This window comes from Xenopus laevis, chromosome 5L (genome assembly GCF_017654675.1).
Source record: "Xenopus laevis strain J_2021 chromosome 5L, Xenopus_laevis_v10.1, whole genome shotgun sequence".
Taxonomy (NCBI): Eukaryota; Metazoa; Chordata; class Amphibia; order Anura; family Pipidae; genus Xenopus; species Xenopus laevis.
In genome coordinates this window covers 15,445,690-15,465,795 of record NC_054379.1, presented here as the reverse complement: position 1 = coordinate 15,465,795, position 20,106 = coordinate 15,445,690, and the positions used below count along the sequence as shown (strand labels likewise).

The window sequence follows — 20,106 nt, the reverse complement described above, 5'->3', positions numbered from 1 at the left end:
ATCTGTTGAATGATCCAATATATCTTATAGGGGGGCTCCTTTTGCCTAGAAGATGTATTAGAGCTCACTCTATTAAAATCACCAGACATCATGTCTCTCTACATGCTGGATTTGTGCAAAAGGCAGTTATTTTGTTAGATTTTGTTTGTACTGGAATCAATTATTTGAGTGAGCTCTAATACATCTGCTAGGCAAAAGGAGCCCCCTATAAGATATATTGGATCTAACCGTCAACTCCTGAATGCAGAGAGAATGAAGAGAAACAGATGCTGAGAGAGGAATAGTGAAGATAAACTTGATTATTTCAGAAACAGTACAGAATTTTCAATTGTTTGTATTTAGATAGTTTCTTATTTCAGTAAGATGAAGCTTATATTAACCGCGAACGAGCGATACTGTGTTTAATCGTATCACTGCACACAGTCTCCACTTGGTAACATTAGTGTTTCTGTTGCAGGCAGTTTCTTCTTCTGGAAATGTCTACATGGCAAGTGCTCCTCCCAGGAAATGTGTCAGACCCTGGAGTCAGCAGGGCTTAGCCCACAAGTCTTACTGGTAGGATATCCCTCCTGTCTTGTCAAGTGATATTCAAACTTGCTTAGGGGTTTGATGGGCTGCTGTGAGTGACCTTAAAGAGGAACTATTGTGAAAATGAAAATTTAAAATAAGCTTCAGCATACTGAAATAATAAACTTTCTAAATATAGTCAATCAAATATCCTGCATCTAAAATAATCAAGTTTATCTTCACTGTTCCTCTCTCAGCATCTGTTTCTCTTCATTCTGTCTTCATGCAGCAGTTGGGTGTCAGATGAATGATCCAATATGTCTTAGAAGATGTATCATGTCTCTCTACATGCAGAATCTGTGCAAAAGGAAGTTATTTTGTTAGATTTTGTTTGTACTGGAATCAGTTATTTGAGTGAGCACTAATACATCTGCAAGTAAAAGGAGCCCCCCTATAAGATGTATATGGGAGTTGACACCTATGGGCGGCAAATTGTAAATGAAATAATTAAGGATACCAAATGAGCACAGGTTTAGTAATATTATCTTGCTCTATTCCAGTCTCTGCTTCTCAAAGTCTGGCTTTCCAAAGAAAGAGACACCGTAGACAACAAGCAGTCGTTGTGCTGCCTTCACAGCATGTTGTCTCTACTCAGCAACATGAAAGGTGAGATGAAGCAACGTTTCCCCTTTATTCTCCTTCTTTGCAGAATGCTGAAACACTTAGTGATGAGACACATCAAGCTCGTGCCAGAATGCACATTTGCATTTATCTTGTAAACAAGAAAAGAAAGATGAGGATCCCCATGTGTATTTCAAGTAATTTTTCACCGTGACACATATCACCCTAATTTCCTCTAGAGACTGCATTTGTTATATAACAGTAAAGCACCCTGTATGTGCTGCAGCCTATTTATCCACAGGGTTCTCTATATTATTCTGCTGCGCGATTTCGAGCTTTTGTCCTTTTAACATTACAGCCTGTCACACACACATTGCTTGGTATTCACTCTTTTTACATCTTAGTAGCTTAGACCTGAAACCCAGTTGGTTTAAATATCATTTTAGTGAATAATGTGAAAACATTCTATGTGCCTCACTCATTTTTCAGGTTAGTAGCCACTAAAAATCATTGATTACCCCTAAGGATATTAGAACTCACTAAGGGGTTCTGTGACCATATAAAGACACAAGGCTGCAGGCTGAGTTATACAGGGAACTCTGAGTATCACTCATGTATTATAAGGGATAATGTACCCCCTACTGTTAATGATAAGGATATTAGAAGTCACTGAGGGGTTCTGTGACCATATAAAGGCACAAGGCTGCAGGCTGAGTTATACAGGGAACTCTGAGTATCACTCATGTATTATAAGCGATAATGTACCCCCTACTGTAAATGATAAGGATATTAAAAGTCATGGGGTGTTCTGTGAACATATAAAGGCACAAGGCTGCATAGTTCTCTGACCTGTATAACTCAGGCTGCAGCCTTGTGCCTTAGTAGGGTAGGGTATATTATCCTTTATAATACATGAGTGATACTCAGAGTTCCCTGTATAACTCAGCCTGCAGCCTTGTGCCTTTATATGGTCACAGAACAACCCCTCAGTGACTTCTAATATCCTTATCATTTACAGTAGGAGGTACATTATCCCTTATAATACATGAGTATATACTCAGAGTTCCCTGTATAACTCAGCCTGCAGCCTTGTGCCTTTATATGGTCACAGAACAACCCCTCAGTGACTTCTAATATCCTTATCATTAACAGTAGGGGGTACATTATCCCTTATAATACATGAGTGATACTCAGAGTTCCCTGTATAACTCAGCCTGCAGCCTTGTGCCTTTATATGGTCACAGAACAACCCCTCAGTGATTTCTAATATCCTTATCATTTACAGTAGGAGGTACATTATCCCTTATAATACATGTGATACTCAGTGTTCCCCTTATAACTTGCAGCTGTACAAAATATATCTGTAAAACCAAGCTGTTGGCCATGGATATTCACTATAGAGACCGATATGGCCAATGGGTCTCAAGCTGATTAATTCTGTTTTAGTTTCACCACTAAAGCTCTACACATATTGTGCTGTTTTTGTGATGGTGAAATTGTGGTGCAGTGACACCTAGTGGCCACCCTTCCCGTTAGGCCTGTTGGGCTTTAACTCTGTCAAGCAATACTGAGCTTCTGTTCTGATTCATAGTGGCCATTGATGAATCCTGGGACCTGCAGTCTGTCTCCCCCTGGTGGCAACAAATGCGCATGACCTGCGTGCAGTCCTCAAGCAATGGAGCAGCTTTGTTATCCGCACACGTTGGCCACTCTGTTGCTGTCAGTATAACCAATGCCCTGGCAGTGAAGAAGGTTTGTGTTTGTGGACTTTCTATATTGAAGCACCCAAACGTGTCTGTAACTGATTTTTTTTTTTTATATATATATCATACCATATACCATACTGATAGATTAGCTGATGTATTAAAGGGGTGCTTCACTGACTTTTAGTATGTTATAGAATGGCTAATTCTAAGCAACTTTTTAACTGGCTTTCATTGTTTATTTTTTAAAAAATTTTAATTATTCACCTTCTTCTTCTGGCTCTTTTCAGCTTTCAAATCGGGGTCACTGACCCCATCTAAAAAAACAAATGCTCTGTAAGGCAACACATTTATTGTTATTGCTACTTTGTATTACTCATCTTTCTATTCAGGCCTCTCCTATTCATATTCAAGTCTCTTATTCAGATCAATGCATGGTTGCTAGGGTAACTTTGAACCTAGCAACCAGATTGCTGAGCATGCAAACTGGAGAGCTGCTGAGTAAAAAGCAAAATTAATTATTAAAAAATGAAAACCAATTGCAAATTTTCTCAGAATATCACTTTCTACATCATACTTATAATACTCATAATTTAAAGGCGAGCAGATTAATCTCCTCCATAGACTCCAGTCGAACAGTAGACCCATTTCTTAGCTTTACAAAGCAGGTACAGGTATTGGATCCGTTATCCAGAAACTCATTATCCAGAAAGCTCTGAATTACAGAAAGGCCATCTCCCATAGACTTCATTTTATACAAATAATACAATTTTTTTTAAAAATGATTTCCTATTTCTCTCTAATAATAAAACAGTAGCTTGTACTTGATCCCAACTAAAATATAATTAATTCTTATTGGAAGCAAAACCAGTCTATTGAGCGTATTTCATGTTTAAATGATTTTCTATTAGACCTAAGGTATGAAGATCCAAATTATGGAAAGATCCATTATTCGGAAAACCCCAGGTCCTGAGCATTCTGGATTAGGGGTCCCATACCTGTATATTTGGATGCTGCCTCTCTTTATCTCTTTAAATTCAGCTAGAAGACTCCGAAAGAAGGAACAGCTGATCACTATAATGTTTCTTTACTGACAACCAGGTTAAACACACACACTCTGCTGCTTCCGGGTATGTAACTGCAGTAGGGAATTGTGTGTCCATGTTTGACTTATGGAATTTGTTTACGTAGTTTCCCAAATCAAGCCAAGATGATGATGCTGAGTCAATGACAGACTCGTGGGAAGCCCTGTCTCTGGATACAGAATACTGGAAGCTGCTGCTGAAACAGCTAGAAGACTGTCTCATCCTCCAGACACTGCTGCACTGTAAAGCAATCAGACCAAGTGCCAGAGTCTCCTCCCTGCAGGCCGAGCCCCTCCCAAAACTCTCCGTTAAAAAGCTCCTGGAAGGAGGGAAAGGTAAGGTGGTTGCACCAACCTCTGGCACAGTCACTTAGCAACAACTGACCGAAATTTCACATCTCTATCCATGGTAATATAATTATTATGTCTGTTGCAATCGTTCCTTGGCCACACACATCTGGAAACCTTGTATCTAACAACTGTACATATATAATCTTATACTGTGCCGCTTCCATTCAAAGGGGAGCTATCACGAAAATTAAAATTGAATATAAGCTTCTTTCTGTTTTCATAATTTCTATTGGCTAAAAGATTTAACAGATCATGTTAAACACGATAAGATGACATATATGCCTGTGTCAAAGTATCTAATAATTATATAAAGATGAGCAAGATAATTATATTATCTAAGGATAATGAGCCAATAAACCCATAAAGTATTGTTAAACAACCAGATCAACAAAAAGCCAAACCTCGCATGGTGGAATAACAAATTCAAAATATTATTTAATGAGGCAGAGCCACTAAAACTGCCCAATAAATAAAGATAATTAAATTTGTAACAGCTCCGAAATTTTTGATTTGGGTCTAGCATCAATTTGATCAAAATAAAGCGACCAATTATCAGAAAACCTGTGTTTAAGATGAGGTTCTGATTTGGTTTAATAGTGCAAATATAAGCTTCCTCATACTGAAGTAAGAAACTTTCTAAGTGCAATCAATTAAACATTCTGCATTGTTTCTGAAATAATCAAGTTTATCTTCACTATCCCTCTCTCAGCATCTGTTTCTCTTCATTCTCTCTTCATGCAGCAGTTGGGTGTCAGATATTCATTGACAGTTAGATCCAATATATCTTATAGGGGGGCTTCCTTTCCTAGCAGATGTATCAGAGCTTATATCTTATATTACTTATATCTTATATTACTCATAATACATTTCCATTTTCGCGATAGCTCCCTTTAAGCTTGCCGCTCAGATTCTTACCTTATCTTGCACGAGTTTAGGCCTTTGTCAGGTTGTCTCTTCTCTGCACTGACATCCCTTTCTGCCATATTCTTCAATACCAAACTCCAAAGTCGTTGGCTCAGGTGAAACGTCAATATAGCCAAACAATTATAGTAACGGAACAAGCTTATTGATCCTGTTGTACTTGATCAGCCATTAGTAAATCAGTGGCCATTCTGGCAAACTCGGGGTACACCTTGGGGGCCCCTATAAAATAATCCTTCTTCAAAGTATGTTTCTCTTCTTTACTTGAATATTGTGATCATCTGTCCACTACTTTTGTGATAAAAATGCTCTGACTTTCCACTAAAATGTTCAATCAGACAGATTTATAGTATTATTTCTACATATTTGTTTATGTCTTTAGGGGGTGTAGCTGACACTTTGGCCAAGTGGGTGTTTAAACAAGATGTCAGCCCTGATTTACTGCGAGAAGCCAATTCCAAACGAGAGGTGGAAAAGGCTGAGGCCCCATCCGAAACCAACGCCATTGTTCTACGTACAGAGTCCCAGGCAGCGGCAGCCACAGAGGAAATTCAAGGTAGTGAAATCCAGTTATTGAAAATTTCTACAAAAACTCTACTAGTCCCAGCCCATCTGTTCCACTTCTTGCTGCCTCCTTTCCCAGGCTGTGCTGCTTAGCCGGCTGCACTCAGCTCACTGCACTATAGGACAGGAACCAATCAGCAGCTAGCAGGACCTGATAGGGAACTGAGAACTGTCTGTGCTTGTGCAACTGCAGGGCTGTGATTGGCTGTCCCATTCCTACTGTGCTTCTGGCAGGGACCCTTAGGACACGCCCACCCTTCATTTGAAACATGAATAGGGACCAGAGAACATTTATGGGGAGCTCCAATAAAGGGGCTAAATTTGAAGACTATCTTAATTTTTGGCCAACAGTAAAACTAGAACATATAGTATAAATTATTGCCTACAGCATTAGAGTTTTTTTTTATTTATCCTATAATTTTCAAGGTGACAAATTGGCTCTGCCACTGATGGTGAGTGCAGTATTTTGTATTGTTATCTAAGCAACACTGCATCACCCTGTTACCCACTGATACCCACTGTTACCCACTGATACCCTATATGAGCCAGAGCACTGCACTGTTATATAGTTCCAAGCAAAGCTCTCGTTGTACCAATTACTTGCCAGGAGAATTGCCCCCGCTGAATGTATTTATTGTGACTCCGTAGGTCTCCATAGCTAAATATTACTGTTGTGTTTTCCTTTAGACCTGCTGTATTTGGCGTATCAGCATTTCCCATCGAGCCTGAATGTAGACATGCTGCATGCCCACTGCTGTTGGGAGTACGTGTTACAGTGGAACAAAGACCCGGAGGTAAGAGACACTTATTCCTGTTCCCGTCCTTGTACTTGTGCTGCTTCTTTGCTTCTAACAGGATCATACTGTAGGATTCTGCATTAGAGAAGTGGGCTTCCTTTTGGGACAATGTAATGAAACATGAAAATGATACAGGGAAATTTCTCTTTTAAAGGGCAAGTAACCTAAAAATCAATAGTTTCTGCCGAGAGGCCGATAATCATTTAACACGTGGCATATTTTCCACCAATAGACTTTGTGTGCACAGTGACAGGCAGATTTCACTTACTCCAGGGTGGTATCAGGCCGAGGAATCTACTGTGAAAATGAACCTGTTCACATCATCATTAAAGGGGTTATTCACCTTTGCGTTAACTTTTTAGATACTGAGACAATTTGCAACTGGTTTCCATTTTTTATTATTTGTGGCTTTTGAGTTATTTAGCTTTTTACTCAGCAGCTCTCCAGTTTGCAATTTCAGCAGTCTGGTTGCTATGGTCCAACCATGCTTTAATTTGAATAAGAGACTGGAATACGAAGGGCCTGAATTGAAAGATGAGTAGTAAAAAGTAGCAATAACGGTACTCAAACAGAGCATTTGTTTTTTAGATGGGTTCAGTGACCCCTGTTTAAAATCTGGATAGAGTCAGGAGAAACATTTTTAAAAAAAAAAACTATAAAAAAAATGAATTGAAAAGCTGCTTAGAACTGACCGTGCTATAACATGCTATAAGTTAATGTATAGATGAATCATGCCCTTGAGGGGAGAACCAAATCCAAGATGGCAGCCATGCTCATGAAATAGGCTGAGAGGGGGACAATAGCCTGGACAAAAAGTTGACTGTATGCTGCAGTCAAAAACTATAAATAGAAACTTTCTTAGCTTTTTTTTCCCCCTAGATCATCCCTGGGAAGTGTTAGGTCCCAAGGATTGGTTGCTGTTTCTGCAGCTCATTGTAGTGTTACAGCTCAGTTCTGACCCACGGCTTGAGAATCTTTGGTCTCATGATAGAACCTGCTGGTTTGAGGAGTGAGCTGCCTTCAGACTGTGTCAGTGTTGTGCATAACTGTATTACTCGCTTGTGTTTATTCCGCAGGAGGTGCAGTTCCTTGTTCGCTCCGTTGATCACTTAAAACGAGTCAGCAATGCCCACGTGCAGTTTGGTGAGTGTTGTCATTGAGTTCAGCTTTGGGATATGGAACCAACTCACAACATTTTCTGTGATAACCCTGCAAGCCGGAGTGCTTGATGCTGCCAGTGATTTCACTTATTGATTGTCACTGAGATGCTGAGAGTTGCAATTCAACAACGTATGTAAACTGCCGGTTGCTCTTCACTCTTTCTGTGCGAATCATGTTGTGTTTAGGGTATTTTGGGTATCTGCTTGTGTCTCCTGTAGAGAGAGAGAGAGATTGTTTTTATGGGAAGATGATAACACCCACGTTGGCTTCATTAATCACCCAAACCCAAAAGCCAGTTGTTCTCTTCCAGGAGCGGAGGAAGGAGTTCTAGCAGAATAAAAGAGATAAATATGAAATGGAATTAGTGGGCAAAGCACCCATGTCCTGCACTTCACCTTCCTGGCCTATAGTGGATGCCAATAAATATGCCCACTGGATTCTCCTGTTTCCCTCTAATAAAGTCCCTGCACACGTACTACACTTAAAGGGAGTGTAAAGGCAAAAAAAAAAAATTGAAATTCCATTTTTACTTTCTTTAATGAAAAATAAATATATCTCCAATATACTTTAATTAATGAATGGGTACTGTTTTTTTTAATAAACTTGACTGTATGCAGTGAAATTCTCCCTTCGTTTTACTTGCTCTGACTGCTGTGGATAGGAAACTTCAGATGGTCCCTAACTGCTCTGCAGGGAAACAATCACACTTTCAAATGGCAGGGGCAACCCTCCCCACCTTAATTCCCTGACCTCGAGCAGCTTTGTTTGTTTCCCTGTAGAGCAGATTTGTATTGGATTTTATTTTTGCCTTTACATCCCCTTTACTGTTTCCAACTCCAGCTGCAGGGACAAAGATCATGGAGCCAGATTTAAACAGATAAACTGGGATTCTATTTGGAGGATTATTTTGCTGCAGCCACTGGTTCTGCAGAGTTGGAGAAAGTTTGTATTAAATAAACAAAAACTATAAAATCCACATTAGATTACATGACAACACAGGACTCGGTGCAGTCTGTATATATATATATATATATATATCCCAGTTCAGTATCCCTGGGATGAATACTGCTGACAAATTGGGCACTGTGAGCTTTGCCCATTTTAAGATTCTGGTCACTTCCTGCATGGCTAGTTTGCTTCGTGGGCCCCCTTGTTTGTTGACATATGCTACTGCTGTGGCATTGTCGGATTGTACTCGGACTACCAGTGACTGTAGAAGAGGCGTCCATCCTTCTAGTGCTAAAGCGATTGCCCTGAGTTTCATAATACTGATGGGTAATGACGTCTCTGCTGGTGCCCTGTAGCGTATGGTTGCGGTATACCGCTCCTCAGCCCTTGAGGCTGGCATCTGTGGTCACGATTTCCCGGTGGTCAGGAGCTCAGCTTCTGCCTTTGTGGAGATTGGCTGAATCCATCCACCATCTCAAGCTCTGATTGGTCGTGTGAGAGATGGTGATGAGTTGTTGTAAATGTGGTTCTTGTTCCACTGGCTCAGAAATTTGTTCTGAAGTGGACGCAAATGGAATTTGGAGAATGGAATTGCTTCTAGAGCTGACACCATAAACCCCAATAGTCGAAGGCAGCCCTCTGCAGTCTGTGACCTCTGGAAACCTGTGGTTGCCTGAATCAATCTGTCTATCTTGTCTTGTGGTAAGAAAACTCTCTGTAAGTGGGAGTTGAAGTTGAGACCCAAAAATTGGATGGTCTGAGTTGGGTGAAGAGCACTTTTTCGAAAGTTTATTAGATATCCTTGTTGAGTCGAAACCCGTAGGCAGATGTGAATGTCTGTGGGGCCCAGGCCATAGAGGTTGCCATGATGAGCAGGTCGTCCAAAAAGGATAGAATTTTGATCCCCAGTGCCCTGAGGTAGGCAATCAGTGGTGTTAATACTTTGGTAAAAACACATGGCGCAGTACAGAGTCCAGAGGGCAAGGCCATAAATTGGTAATGGTGGTCGCCTATGGTGAATCAGAGGTATTGGTGGGACTCAGGGTAAATGGGCACATGTAGGTCGGCATCATTAAAGGTCTATGGTTGTCATGAAGCAGTTTGGTTCCATATTTGCTATTACTGACCAAACCAATTCCATTCTGAATTTCTGATTAGATACTAATGTGTTAAGAGATTTGAGGTTTAGCACCGGCCTGTATGTGCCGTCTTTCTTTCTGACAAGAAAAAGATTGGAGTAAAAACCTCGAAACTGCTGAGATTGGAGAACTTCTTGTATAACCTCTGGCCACAACAGTGATTGGTGAGGGAGAACATGACCCACAACGTCTGCACTGACAGGAGGGCCCACTAGAGAAACAGGATTTCACCTCCAGCAGAACTTAAAGGGAGCCATTGTGAGAATGAAGATGGATTCTTCTAATGACCAAACTCATTTGTCTACTACCCAGTGGGTGCGGGGATGGGAGAGAAATAGGAATAGCACAACACAGTAGCAGGGTCGGCATCATTGTAGGAATTGCTTCTTGGTTATTAGCAGCAGAGTTACACTGGGACTTTTCATGTAAATAGGAGAATTTCATCTGTCTCCAGTTCTAGTCCTGCTGGGCACACATTTGTTTTATACCCTGTTACCCTGTATGTGTAACATAGTCGATAACCTTTTAAGTCTATATATAACCTGCCTAACTGCCAGTTGATCCAGAGGAAGGCAAAAATCCCATCTGAAGCCTCTCCAATTTGCCTCAGAGGGGGAAAAATTCCTTCCTGACTCCAAAATGGCAATGGGACCAGTCCCTGGATATGGAGGTTTATTCCTTTGTTTCTGTTTATCCATTTAGGCCTCTCTCTCATGATGTGGAACACGTTCATCATAAAGCGATTTTCTGCTGCTGCATACCTGATCGATAAGGTGAGCTCAATACTCCACTCTACTTCACTCTATACTCCACTCAATACTCCACTCAATACTCCACTCTACTTCACTCTATACTCCACTCAATACTCCACTCTACTCCACTCAATACTTCACTCTATACTCCACTCAATACTCCACTCTATACTCCACTCAATACTCCACTCTACACTCCACTCAACTTCACTCTATACTCCACTCTACTTCACTCTATACTCCACTCTACTTCACTCTATACTCCACTCAATACTCCACTCTACTTCACTCTATACTCCACTCAATACTCCACTCCACTCTACTCCACTCAACACTCCACTCGACTTCACTCTATACTCCACTCTATACTCCACTCTATACTCCACTCTATACTCCACTCTACTTCACTCTATACTCCACTCTATACTCCACTCAATACTCCACTCAACACTCTATTCCACTCTATTCCACTCAATACTCCACTCAATACTCCACTCTTTTCCGCTCAATACTCCACTCTATACTCCACTCTTTTCCACTCAATACTCCACTCAATACTCCACTCTCTTCCACTCAATACTCCACTCAGTACTCACTCAATACTCCACTCTTTTCCACTCAATACTCCACTCTACTCAATACTGCACTCTATTCCACTCAATACTCCACTCTCTTCCACTCAATACTCCACTTAATACTCCACTCTGCTCCACTCAATACTCCAGGGGATGCTGCTGCAATCTTATATGGAGATATCAGTCCGTAGCTCCCAATATTACAAGGTGTCAGTTTGAGAATAGAAGCACCTAGGACAGTTTGTGTTGATTAAACAGCTATTTATATATAAATATTATAGTATATGTCCGTCCTGCTTTCCTCCATTGTAACTTGTTCTGTTGCTCTCAGGCTGCACATCCCTGATCTATGTAGTGTCATGAGAATTCCACCTCCAAACCCAAGAACAATCCTACCTCCCAGGAACCTTAGGCCAATGTCAGTTACCTAGTTCTACTGCCGGAGGAATCTTTTGTTTGCATAGGAATATATAGTGAATAAAGTACTCCCTCTTGTAAAATAAAAGGATATTATAAGTTACTGAGGAGTTTCATGACCATATAAAAGTACGAGGCCGAAGGCAGAGTGTTTTTATACAGGTCATGGAAGTCCGAGGTAACTTCTAATATCCTCATATTTTCCAATATTTATTATAATTCACAAGTTTTAGAGAGTCATGGGACAGAAATGACATCACTACTCACCGTTTATAACTGATGACATCACTAGTCATTCTTATAAGGATGTAATTTACAGGATATTCATGGCTTTTGTGTGTTATATAAATATAAACTAATTGCTCTGCAGACATTGGCTGCCACACACTTTGGGAACTCTGCTTTATTCTGCTTATCACAATCATGTCCATCTTTTGTGTCATTTCAATGTGATTTGTATTTTAAAGGTTGGAAAAGCTCCCAAGGACAGACTGTGCCGAAGGGTAAGTACGAGTGTTACTTGTGTGGTTTTTCTCTGTGCAGCAAGTCATTAGGGTGACAGACAAGGTGCATAGGTGGCTGAATGTCCATGGGGGGGGGGCAGTGGGTGATGGAGGGTTCCACGTTCACTTCTGTAGCAGATTTGGTATTTTATATTTATATTTGATTGTCAGTTGCTTAAGTCACATTCTCTTTTGTTTCCTGTCACAGGACGTGGGGATGAGCGACAGCGCAATGACTTCTTTCCTAGGGAGCTGCTCAGATCTCCTGCAGGCAATGATGGAGGTAATCATGAGTTAGAGGCTGCTCATTGGCTAATCATTGTATGGAGCCACTCACTCTCCGTCTATTGCCAGTTGTTGAATGAACACAGACATAGCACATCTCCTTAGGGCAAGAATATGGTTGATGTTCATATTATTTTCTCCCCTCAGTGAATCTGTGTTTATTGCTGTGTGCTTAGCCTGTCTTATTGGTCAGGGGCCAATGACCTTGTCACTACAAGCCTTTCCATTCAATCATGAAGGGTTTCTGCACTGTTGGTTCTACTCGCTGACACTGGGCTCTAAAGGGATACTGTCATGGGAAAAAAAAATCAGTTAATAGTGCTGCTCCAGCAGAATTCTGCACTGAAATCCATTTTGTAAAAGAGCACACAGATTTTTTTATATTTAATTTTGAAATCTGGGGCTAGACATATTATCAGTTTCCCAGCTGCCCCCAGTCACGTGACTTGTGCTCTGATAAACTTCAGTCACTCTTTACTGCTGTACTGCAAGTTCTGATATCACCCCAGCAGCCTAACAACAGAACAATGGGAAGGTAACCAGATAGCAGCTCCTTAACACAAGATAACAGCTGCCTGGTAGATCTAAGAACAGCACTCAATATAAAAATCCAGGTCCCACTGAGACACATTCAGTTACATTGAGTAGGAGAAACAACAGCCTGCCAGAAAGCAGTTCCATCCTAAAGTGCTGGCTCTTTCTGAAATCACATGACCAGGCAAAATGACCTGAGATGCACCTACACACCAATATTACAACTAAAAAAATACATTTGCTGGTTCAGGAATGATATTTTATATTGTAGAGTGAATTATTTGCAGTGTAAACAGTGTAATTTAGAAATAAAAAATACATCATAAAAATTATGACAGAATCCTGGGACAATCATTATATAAGTTTCTGCCTCTTCTCCTGTTTATTTCCCAAGGCTGACGTTAGCAGTGAGGAGATGCAGGCGCCGCTGCTGGAGCTGGAAGATTCCTGGGTCAATATGGAAGGTCCCAACTCTATAGCAGAACTGGCTCTTGAACAGAAGCACATCCACTACCCACTTGTGGAGCACCAGTTTGTACTCTCCGCCATTTTGTACGCAGTCATGAGGTTTTCCTTTAAATCTATCAAACCTCTTGCACTTTATGACAGTAAGGTACGTGCTGCTGCTTCTCTCTGTTACACCAGGTGTCTGCATGCTGACAGTTTCTATTTCAGGAGCTGGGTTTACACCCCACGTTGTAGTATTTTGCTTTCAATGTTGGGACCAGTTTGGAGACCAGTAGCCTTCCTCTTTCCTCCCTAAACACTCAATACTCAGGTCAGTGTGGGTGATGTAGGGAGGAGCAACTTACTATTATTATACTATTGCGCTTGGATTGGGAATGTGATGTCAGACAGGCAGGTGTCCACATACGTTATATAATAATAAAACAGTAGCTTGTACTCGATCCCAACTAAGATATAATTAATTCTTATTGGAAGCAAAACCAGCCTATTGGATTTATTTAATGTTGACATGATTTTCTCGTAGACTTAAGGTATGAAGATCCAAATTACGTAAAGATCTGTTATCCGAAAAACCCCAGTTCCCGAGCATTCTGGATAACAGGTCCCACACCTGTGCATACATGTAGTCGTGAAATGACAAATTTGCTTCAATTCGAGTAATCGAGGGAAAACACTTTAAACTTCAGTCCAGTAAATGTAACATGCTGATTGGTTGTTCTGGGTTATTAGAACAGGCCCAAACTTGATAACATTGTCACTGGTGAGGTTCTGGCCCGAATCATTATATTCCTAAGCACAGCAATGTATCTGGCTCATGTTTCATCTAAGAACCAGTCGCTGAGCTCCAGTCCATGCTCCAGCCAATCAGAAATCTTCAACAGTTGGGCCAAATTGCAGCATTTAATTTGTGTTTGTGAGATTGTTTTTAAAGGAGAACTAAACCCTCCAATAAGAAAAGCCCCTACCTACTAACCTAGATATCCCCCCCCCGCATTGTTACACCTGAAAGTGTCCTGTATCGGTGCAATGTAAGCTCAGCGGAGCTCTTGGACGCCATTTTCTGGATATTCGCAGTCTTCCAGTTCGTAGCAAATGTGCATGCACCAAAAGTGCTGTGAATTGCTGAGGGGGAGGAAGAAGGCGGAAAATTTAGAAGATGGCGCCGATGAGCTCCGCTGAGCTTACTCTGCACCCACACATGAACAATGTATTCGGGACACTTCCAGGGGTAATGAACTATGCGGGGGAGAAGTAGGGTGGGGGGGGGCTATCTAGGGTAGTAGGTAGGGCTTTTCTTATTGGAGGGTTTAGTTCTCCTTTAAAGAAATATCATATGACTGCATTGAGTTTCTTTTTACCTATTTAGGGTAAAAACGCATTTTTCAAAGATCTGACTTCAATTCAGCTGCTGCCGAGTGGGGATGCAGATCCAAGTTTAGTGAGCTTAAGGCAACAGGTAAGTCTGTGTTGGTTTCTCAATGGGAAAACCATGAGTGGGATGTCAAGCTTCTGGGGAGGGAATTATTATCCAATTAGGTCCCGTGTGCCCTGGGCTAAATAGGGCTCAATGTACTTAAAGCGACACACACACACACACACCTGGACTCTCCTTTGCTGTTAACCCCTGTGCTGCAGAGTTTAGGAGGATGGCATCTCCACCACACACAGAATAGTTAAACAACTCCAGGGATTTACCTTGAGTTATAATTGTGCCAAGCCAAACAACAACAGGCCTGATGAAGGGGCACCCCTGAAACGTTATTGGTTGGCATGGCACAATTAAACTCAGGGTAAATCCCTGTTAAAAGACAGTGAATGTAAAATGGATGAGGGGGCTATTCTAAGTACTTTTGCAATGTCCATTCATTATTTATTTTCTTTTAATTCCAAGATATTAAGGGACACATGTGATGTTAATATGAATGAATTTTGTTACAACAGCGCCACCTGCTGGTCATTTTCCCACCAGTCTGACCACCAAGTAGTCAAGGAAGTTGTCAGGAGAAAGAAAGAGGCTGCTCTGATGTTCTTAGGAAAGATTTGAGAGAGGTTTCTAATTTTATTCCTAAACTGAAGAACATCAGAGCAGCCTCTTTCTTCCTTGACTAATTGCTGGTTAGACTGGTGGGAAAATGACCAGCAGGTGGCGCCGTTGGAACAAAATGTATTCATATTAACAGTACATGTATCCCTTAATATCTTGGAATTAAAAGAAAATAAATAATGAATGGACATTGCAAAAGTACTTAGAATAGCCCCCTCATCAATTTTACATTCACTTTTTTAAAGGTTTACTTATCCTTTAAGCCTTCTACCCGTGTGCTTTTTTTTAAACACATTCTAAATAGGTCGTATACAGACGCTGGACCTCCCCACCAACAAACGGGTCATATGAGCCTGTGCAGAGCCACAGAACACATCAGCTGACTCAATGACATTTGGGGACAGTAATGCAGGTCCCACACACATATATCGGCCTGTCTCCACTCAGCTTTAGAAACAGCAAATCATCATCTGAGATGTAACATTTTCTTCTCTCTTGGCCCAAGTTCTTGTTAAAGGTGATCAGTTCAGCCGTCCAGACGCTCGCCCAGACCCCGGAGCCCACTCAGTCAGAGCTCACTCCAACAGAAACCCCCGAGAAGTCAGTGGACTGGCCCGAGCTGGCTGTGGAATTAGCCCGGCAGCTGCAAGTGAATGAAGATACAATATGGAGACATTATGTGTGTGAGCTCTACAGCTACGGCCTCGATCACTTGGCTGAAGAGGTGATTATAATGCGACTTCTCTGCAGACAATGTAAATGTTGCCCCTTTGCTTGTGACTAGAGTTGCCACTTGGCCTGGCCAGTGAAAATTATGGTTGATCCCAATGTTATTCATAGGGAAAAAAGATAAATATATGGGAAGGCCGGTATTTTTTTCCAGAAAAGGTGGCAACCCTACTTGTAACTATGAGTGTCAGCTCAGTTGGCAAACAAGCATAATAATTCCTCTGATCAGACTAAGAGCTCAGATATAGATTGTAAGCAGAGATCCACTCATTTTGTCTTGTTGTCAGGCCATTCTCCGAGTACTGGACAAGGAGGTGCTGGCGTCTCAGCTACTGGTGCTCACGGGGCAGCGCTTGTCCTTCGCTTTACTGCACTCACAGACCAAGCAGGGCATGGAGCTACTGGCACGGCTTCCCCCCACTCTCTGCACCTGGATAAAAGCAATGGTAAGAGCTGCCTGATGGGAGGAGGGAGCCAGGCTTCTCAGTCACTCACTGGAGACAACATAGCGCTTCTGTTGCCTGGTTTTTTAGCAGGCACTACAGTATTAAAGAGCAAAGTTTAAAGGGGAACTATTGCGAAAATGAATATAAGCTTCATCATACTGAAAAAGGAAACTTTCTAAATAAACAATCAATTAACTATTCTGCATTGTTTCTCAAATAATCAAGTTTCTCTTCACTATCCCTCTCTCAGCATCTGTTTCTCTTCATTCTGTCTTCATGCAGCAGTTGGGTGTCAGATAGTTAGATCCAATATATCTTACAGGGGGGCTCCTTTTGCCTAGAAGATGTATTAGAGCTCATTTTATTAAAATCACCAGACATCATGTCTCTCTACATGCAGAATTTGTGCAAAAGGCAGTTATTTTGTTAGATTTTGTTTGTACTGGAATCAGTTATTTGAGTGAGCTCAAATACATCTGCTAGGAAAGGAGCCCCCCTATAAGATATATTGGATCATTCATCTGACACCCAACTGCTGCATGGAGAGAGAATGAAGAGAAACAGATGCTGAGAGAGGGATAGTGAATATAAACTTGATTATTTATAAAGTTTATTTCAGTATGCTGAAGCTTATAAATACAGTTTTTTGCAATAGTTCCCCTTTAAAGGAACAGTTCAGTGTAAAAATAAAAACTGGGTAAATAGATAGGCTGTGCAAAATAAAAAATTTTCTAATAAAGTTAGTTAGTGAAAATTCTAATGTATAAAGGCTGGAGTGACTGGATGTGTAACATAATAGCCAGAACACTACTTCCTGCTTTGCAGCTCTCTTGCTTTCCACTGATTGGTTACCAGGCAGTAACCAATCAGAGACTTGAGGGTCACATCTGTTGCTTTTAAATCTGAGCTGAATGCTGAGGATCAATTGCAAACGCACTGAACAGTTATGTCCCATGTGGCCCCCCTTATAGTCACTGACTAACTCAGAGTTATAGAGCTGAAAAGCAGGAAGTAATGTTCTGGCTATTATGTTAGACATCCAGTCACTCCAGCCTTTATACATTACATTTTTGGCTAACTAACTATATTAGAAACATTGTTTATTTTGCACAGCCTATTTATTTACCCAGTTTTTATTTTTACACTGAACTGTTCCTTTAAGTCCAGCTACTGTATGTAGAAACTGAGCTGCCATATTGCTTGAGTGAGAAATAAATCCCATAGACAAAACATAAGCATCATTATATGTAGAAATAGACGGAGCTGTTGGTGTAGGACCTTCGTAGCAGAACAAGTAGAACATTGACTCTTTCATCTGTTTCAGGACCCCCAGGACCTGCACAACACAAACGTGCCCATCTCCGTTACTGCAAAGCTGGTGGATAAAGTGGTGGAACTGTTGCCTGACAACCACGGCCAATACGGTCTCGCCTTAAACCTGATCGAGGCTGTGGAAGCCATGTCCTGATTGGCCAGAGAGATCCTGCATGTAAGATACAACGGCCGCTCTGGGCTTTCAGGGATTTTTTTTGTAAGATATTAACTGCCGCCTTCATGTCAGCGCTAGTATTGCATCTATAATTATCCACTGATCTTCTCTATCATCTCTGCTGAACTTGTCTTTCATGAATATGCAAATATATATATATGTTATAACATGTCAATCACACACAGACTTATTTATTGAAATTTATGCTTTGTGCATAAAGAGGCACATTTATCAAGGGTCGAATTTCGAATTCACGGGAGCTTTTTTTTAAACTCCCGTTATTATTAAAATTGAATTTGTTAAACTTGAACTAGTTGAAACGACCCAATGGGATTCGAATTATAAAAACTTGATTCGAGTGTTTTTTCACCAAATTGATCCCTGGATCTCTCTCTCGTTTAACTTATAGAGTAATTCGGCAGGTTTTAGGTGGGCGAATCGTCGAATTTGAGTTCTTAAAGGGCCAGTGTATGATAAATCTTGAATTGAGTTTGGATAATTGACAATTCGAATATTCTAAATCGCATTTTCACTTCGACCCTTAATAAATCTGCCCCATAAAGTATCAATGTGAATTACTTGGTGCAATGAGAACTTATTCCCCATTGCTATAAAGTCGGGAGCAACTTCCCTAGAGGTTTAATTTTCGCTGTTCATAAGCAGCTGCCAGAAGCCCCGGGATGCCACTGCCCTTAATGAGACCCACATGTATTTTGTCTTGTTATTTGATCGTGTCAGAAGGCAAGAAATTGCTGAAATAAACCTAAATATTCCTTATTTTCAACAGTATCTTGTCAGACACAGGCCAAGACTAACTGCCAGCTCTGTCCCTTCAGATCAAGTTGGCAGCTACACAAACCATATCTGTATGGTAAAACTAAATTGTTTCTCTGGTGCGGTTCTGTATCGTAGGTCTGTATAGACTGTATATCTCTGTTGATCCAGTCAGCCATGTTGGGCCGCCATGTTGGGCTCAGGCAGGTACTGGATCTATTAGGGAGGCACCAAATTCAGGATTCAGCTTGGGATCGGCCTTTTTCAGCAGGATTAAGCTAAATCCGCATGCCTGGCCAAACTGAATCTGAATCCTAATTTACATATGCAAATTAAGGAAAGGAAGGAAAATCTCACAACCTTTTGTCACAAATGTTTTTCTCAATTGTTCCCTTCAAGTCTCTAATTTGCATATGCAAATTAGGATTGTTCAGTATTCGGCCGAACCTTTCATGAAGGATTCACTTAAGTCCAAAGTAGTGGCTTCCGTGCATCCCTAGTATCTATCGGCGGGAGGTTTAATAATGTTATTGGGCAAGGACTGGATCAGCCCATTGATGTTCTCCTCTACTGATGGTTCTGCTCCATATGATCATCAGCCCAAACGGACCCAGCAAGTGGGTGACTAAACAGAAGATCCGCTTGTTTGGTGAATCAGGAGGGAATCTTATGCTTGGCGTCATCTGATGGGAAAACCTGCCCTATAAATATCTGTCCAGATGACAGTTGCTGTTATGAATTGTCAATGAGAAACTGCCGGCTCCAGACCCACCCTCTGCTCCCTGTAGTTCTGGCCAATACTCCGCAACTCCCTCACTGGGTGCTCAGCCTCTAGAGTCCCAGCTGTAGTTGCTCTCCTCTCAGACACAAAGTGACGGCACCCAATTAAAAAGAAAGATTTATTGCAACAGACGGGCCTGCGGTTATAAGTGACTTATCTCTTCATGTCCATTTCCCACAGTCCAGTCCATAATAAGGATCATAAATCAGCACCAAACGGGATTCCCACAAACTGTCCAATAGAAACTCCAGGAATCTCCTTGTCCTGCCTGAGTCTGATTTGCCACAGACCTGCTCATGATTTATTAAACAGCCCTGAGCCATATGTTGTCTTCATAATTAATTACTAATAATATTAATCGGTTAAGCTCCACTCTCTGAGCCTGATCTCATACAAAGGTAAGTGTTCTGAGCACGCAGTTCCTCTCTATATCATTAGAAGAAGCTGCTCCTGGTGTCTCATTGTAAGGCTTCTGGGCAATAATATAAAATGTTACAAAATAGTTATCTCTTA

General features: G+C 41.1%; 1 protein-coding gene across 1 annotated transcript in view; it reads left to right on the top strand.

The window, feature by feature from the left end:
• Positions 1-18,815, top strand: part of rab3gap2.L (RAB3 GTPase activating non-catalytic protein subunit 2 L homeolog) — a 61,425-nt gene extending 42,610 nt beyond the window's left edge. Inside the window, exons 21-35 of the mRNA XM_018262617.2 lie at positions 458-555; positions 1,068-1,173; positions 2,720-2,880; positions 4,023-4,251; positions 5,570-5,743; positions 6,439-6,545; positions 7,625-7,691; positions 10,499-10,569; positions 12,008-12,043; positions 12,252-12,326; positions 13,257-13,475; positions 14,697-14,786; positions 15,880-16,098; positions 16,391-16,549; positions 17,874-18,815. Coding sequence (XP_018118106.1) covers positions 458-555; positions 1,068-1,173; positions 2,720-2,880; positions 4,023-4,251; positions 5,570-5,743; positions 6,439-6,545; positions 7,625-7,691; positions 10,499-10,569; positions 12,008-12,043; positions 12,252-12,326; positions 13,257-13,475; positions 14,697-14,786; positions 15,880-16,098; positions 16,391-16,549; positions 17,874-18,017 — 1,955 coding nt within the window. The 3' untranslated portion in view covers positions 18,018-18,815. The remainder of the gene's footprint in view (positions 1-457; positions 556-1,067; positions 1,174-2,719; positions 2,881-4,022; positions 4,252-5,569; positions 5,744-6,438; positions 6,546-7,624; positions 7,692-10,498; positions 10,570-12,007; positions 12,044-12,251; positions 12,327-13,256; positions 13,476-14,696; positions 14,787-15,879; positions 16,099-16,390; positions 16,550-17,873) is intronic.
• Positions 18,816-20,106: the final 1,291 nt, after the last annotated feature.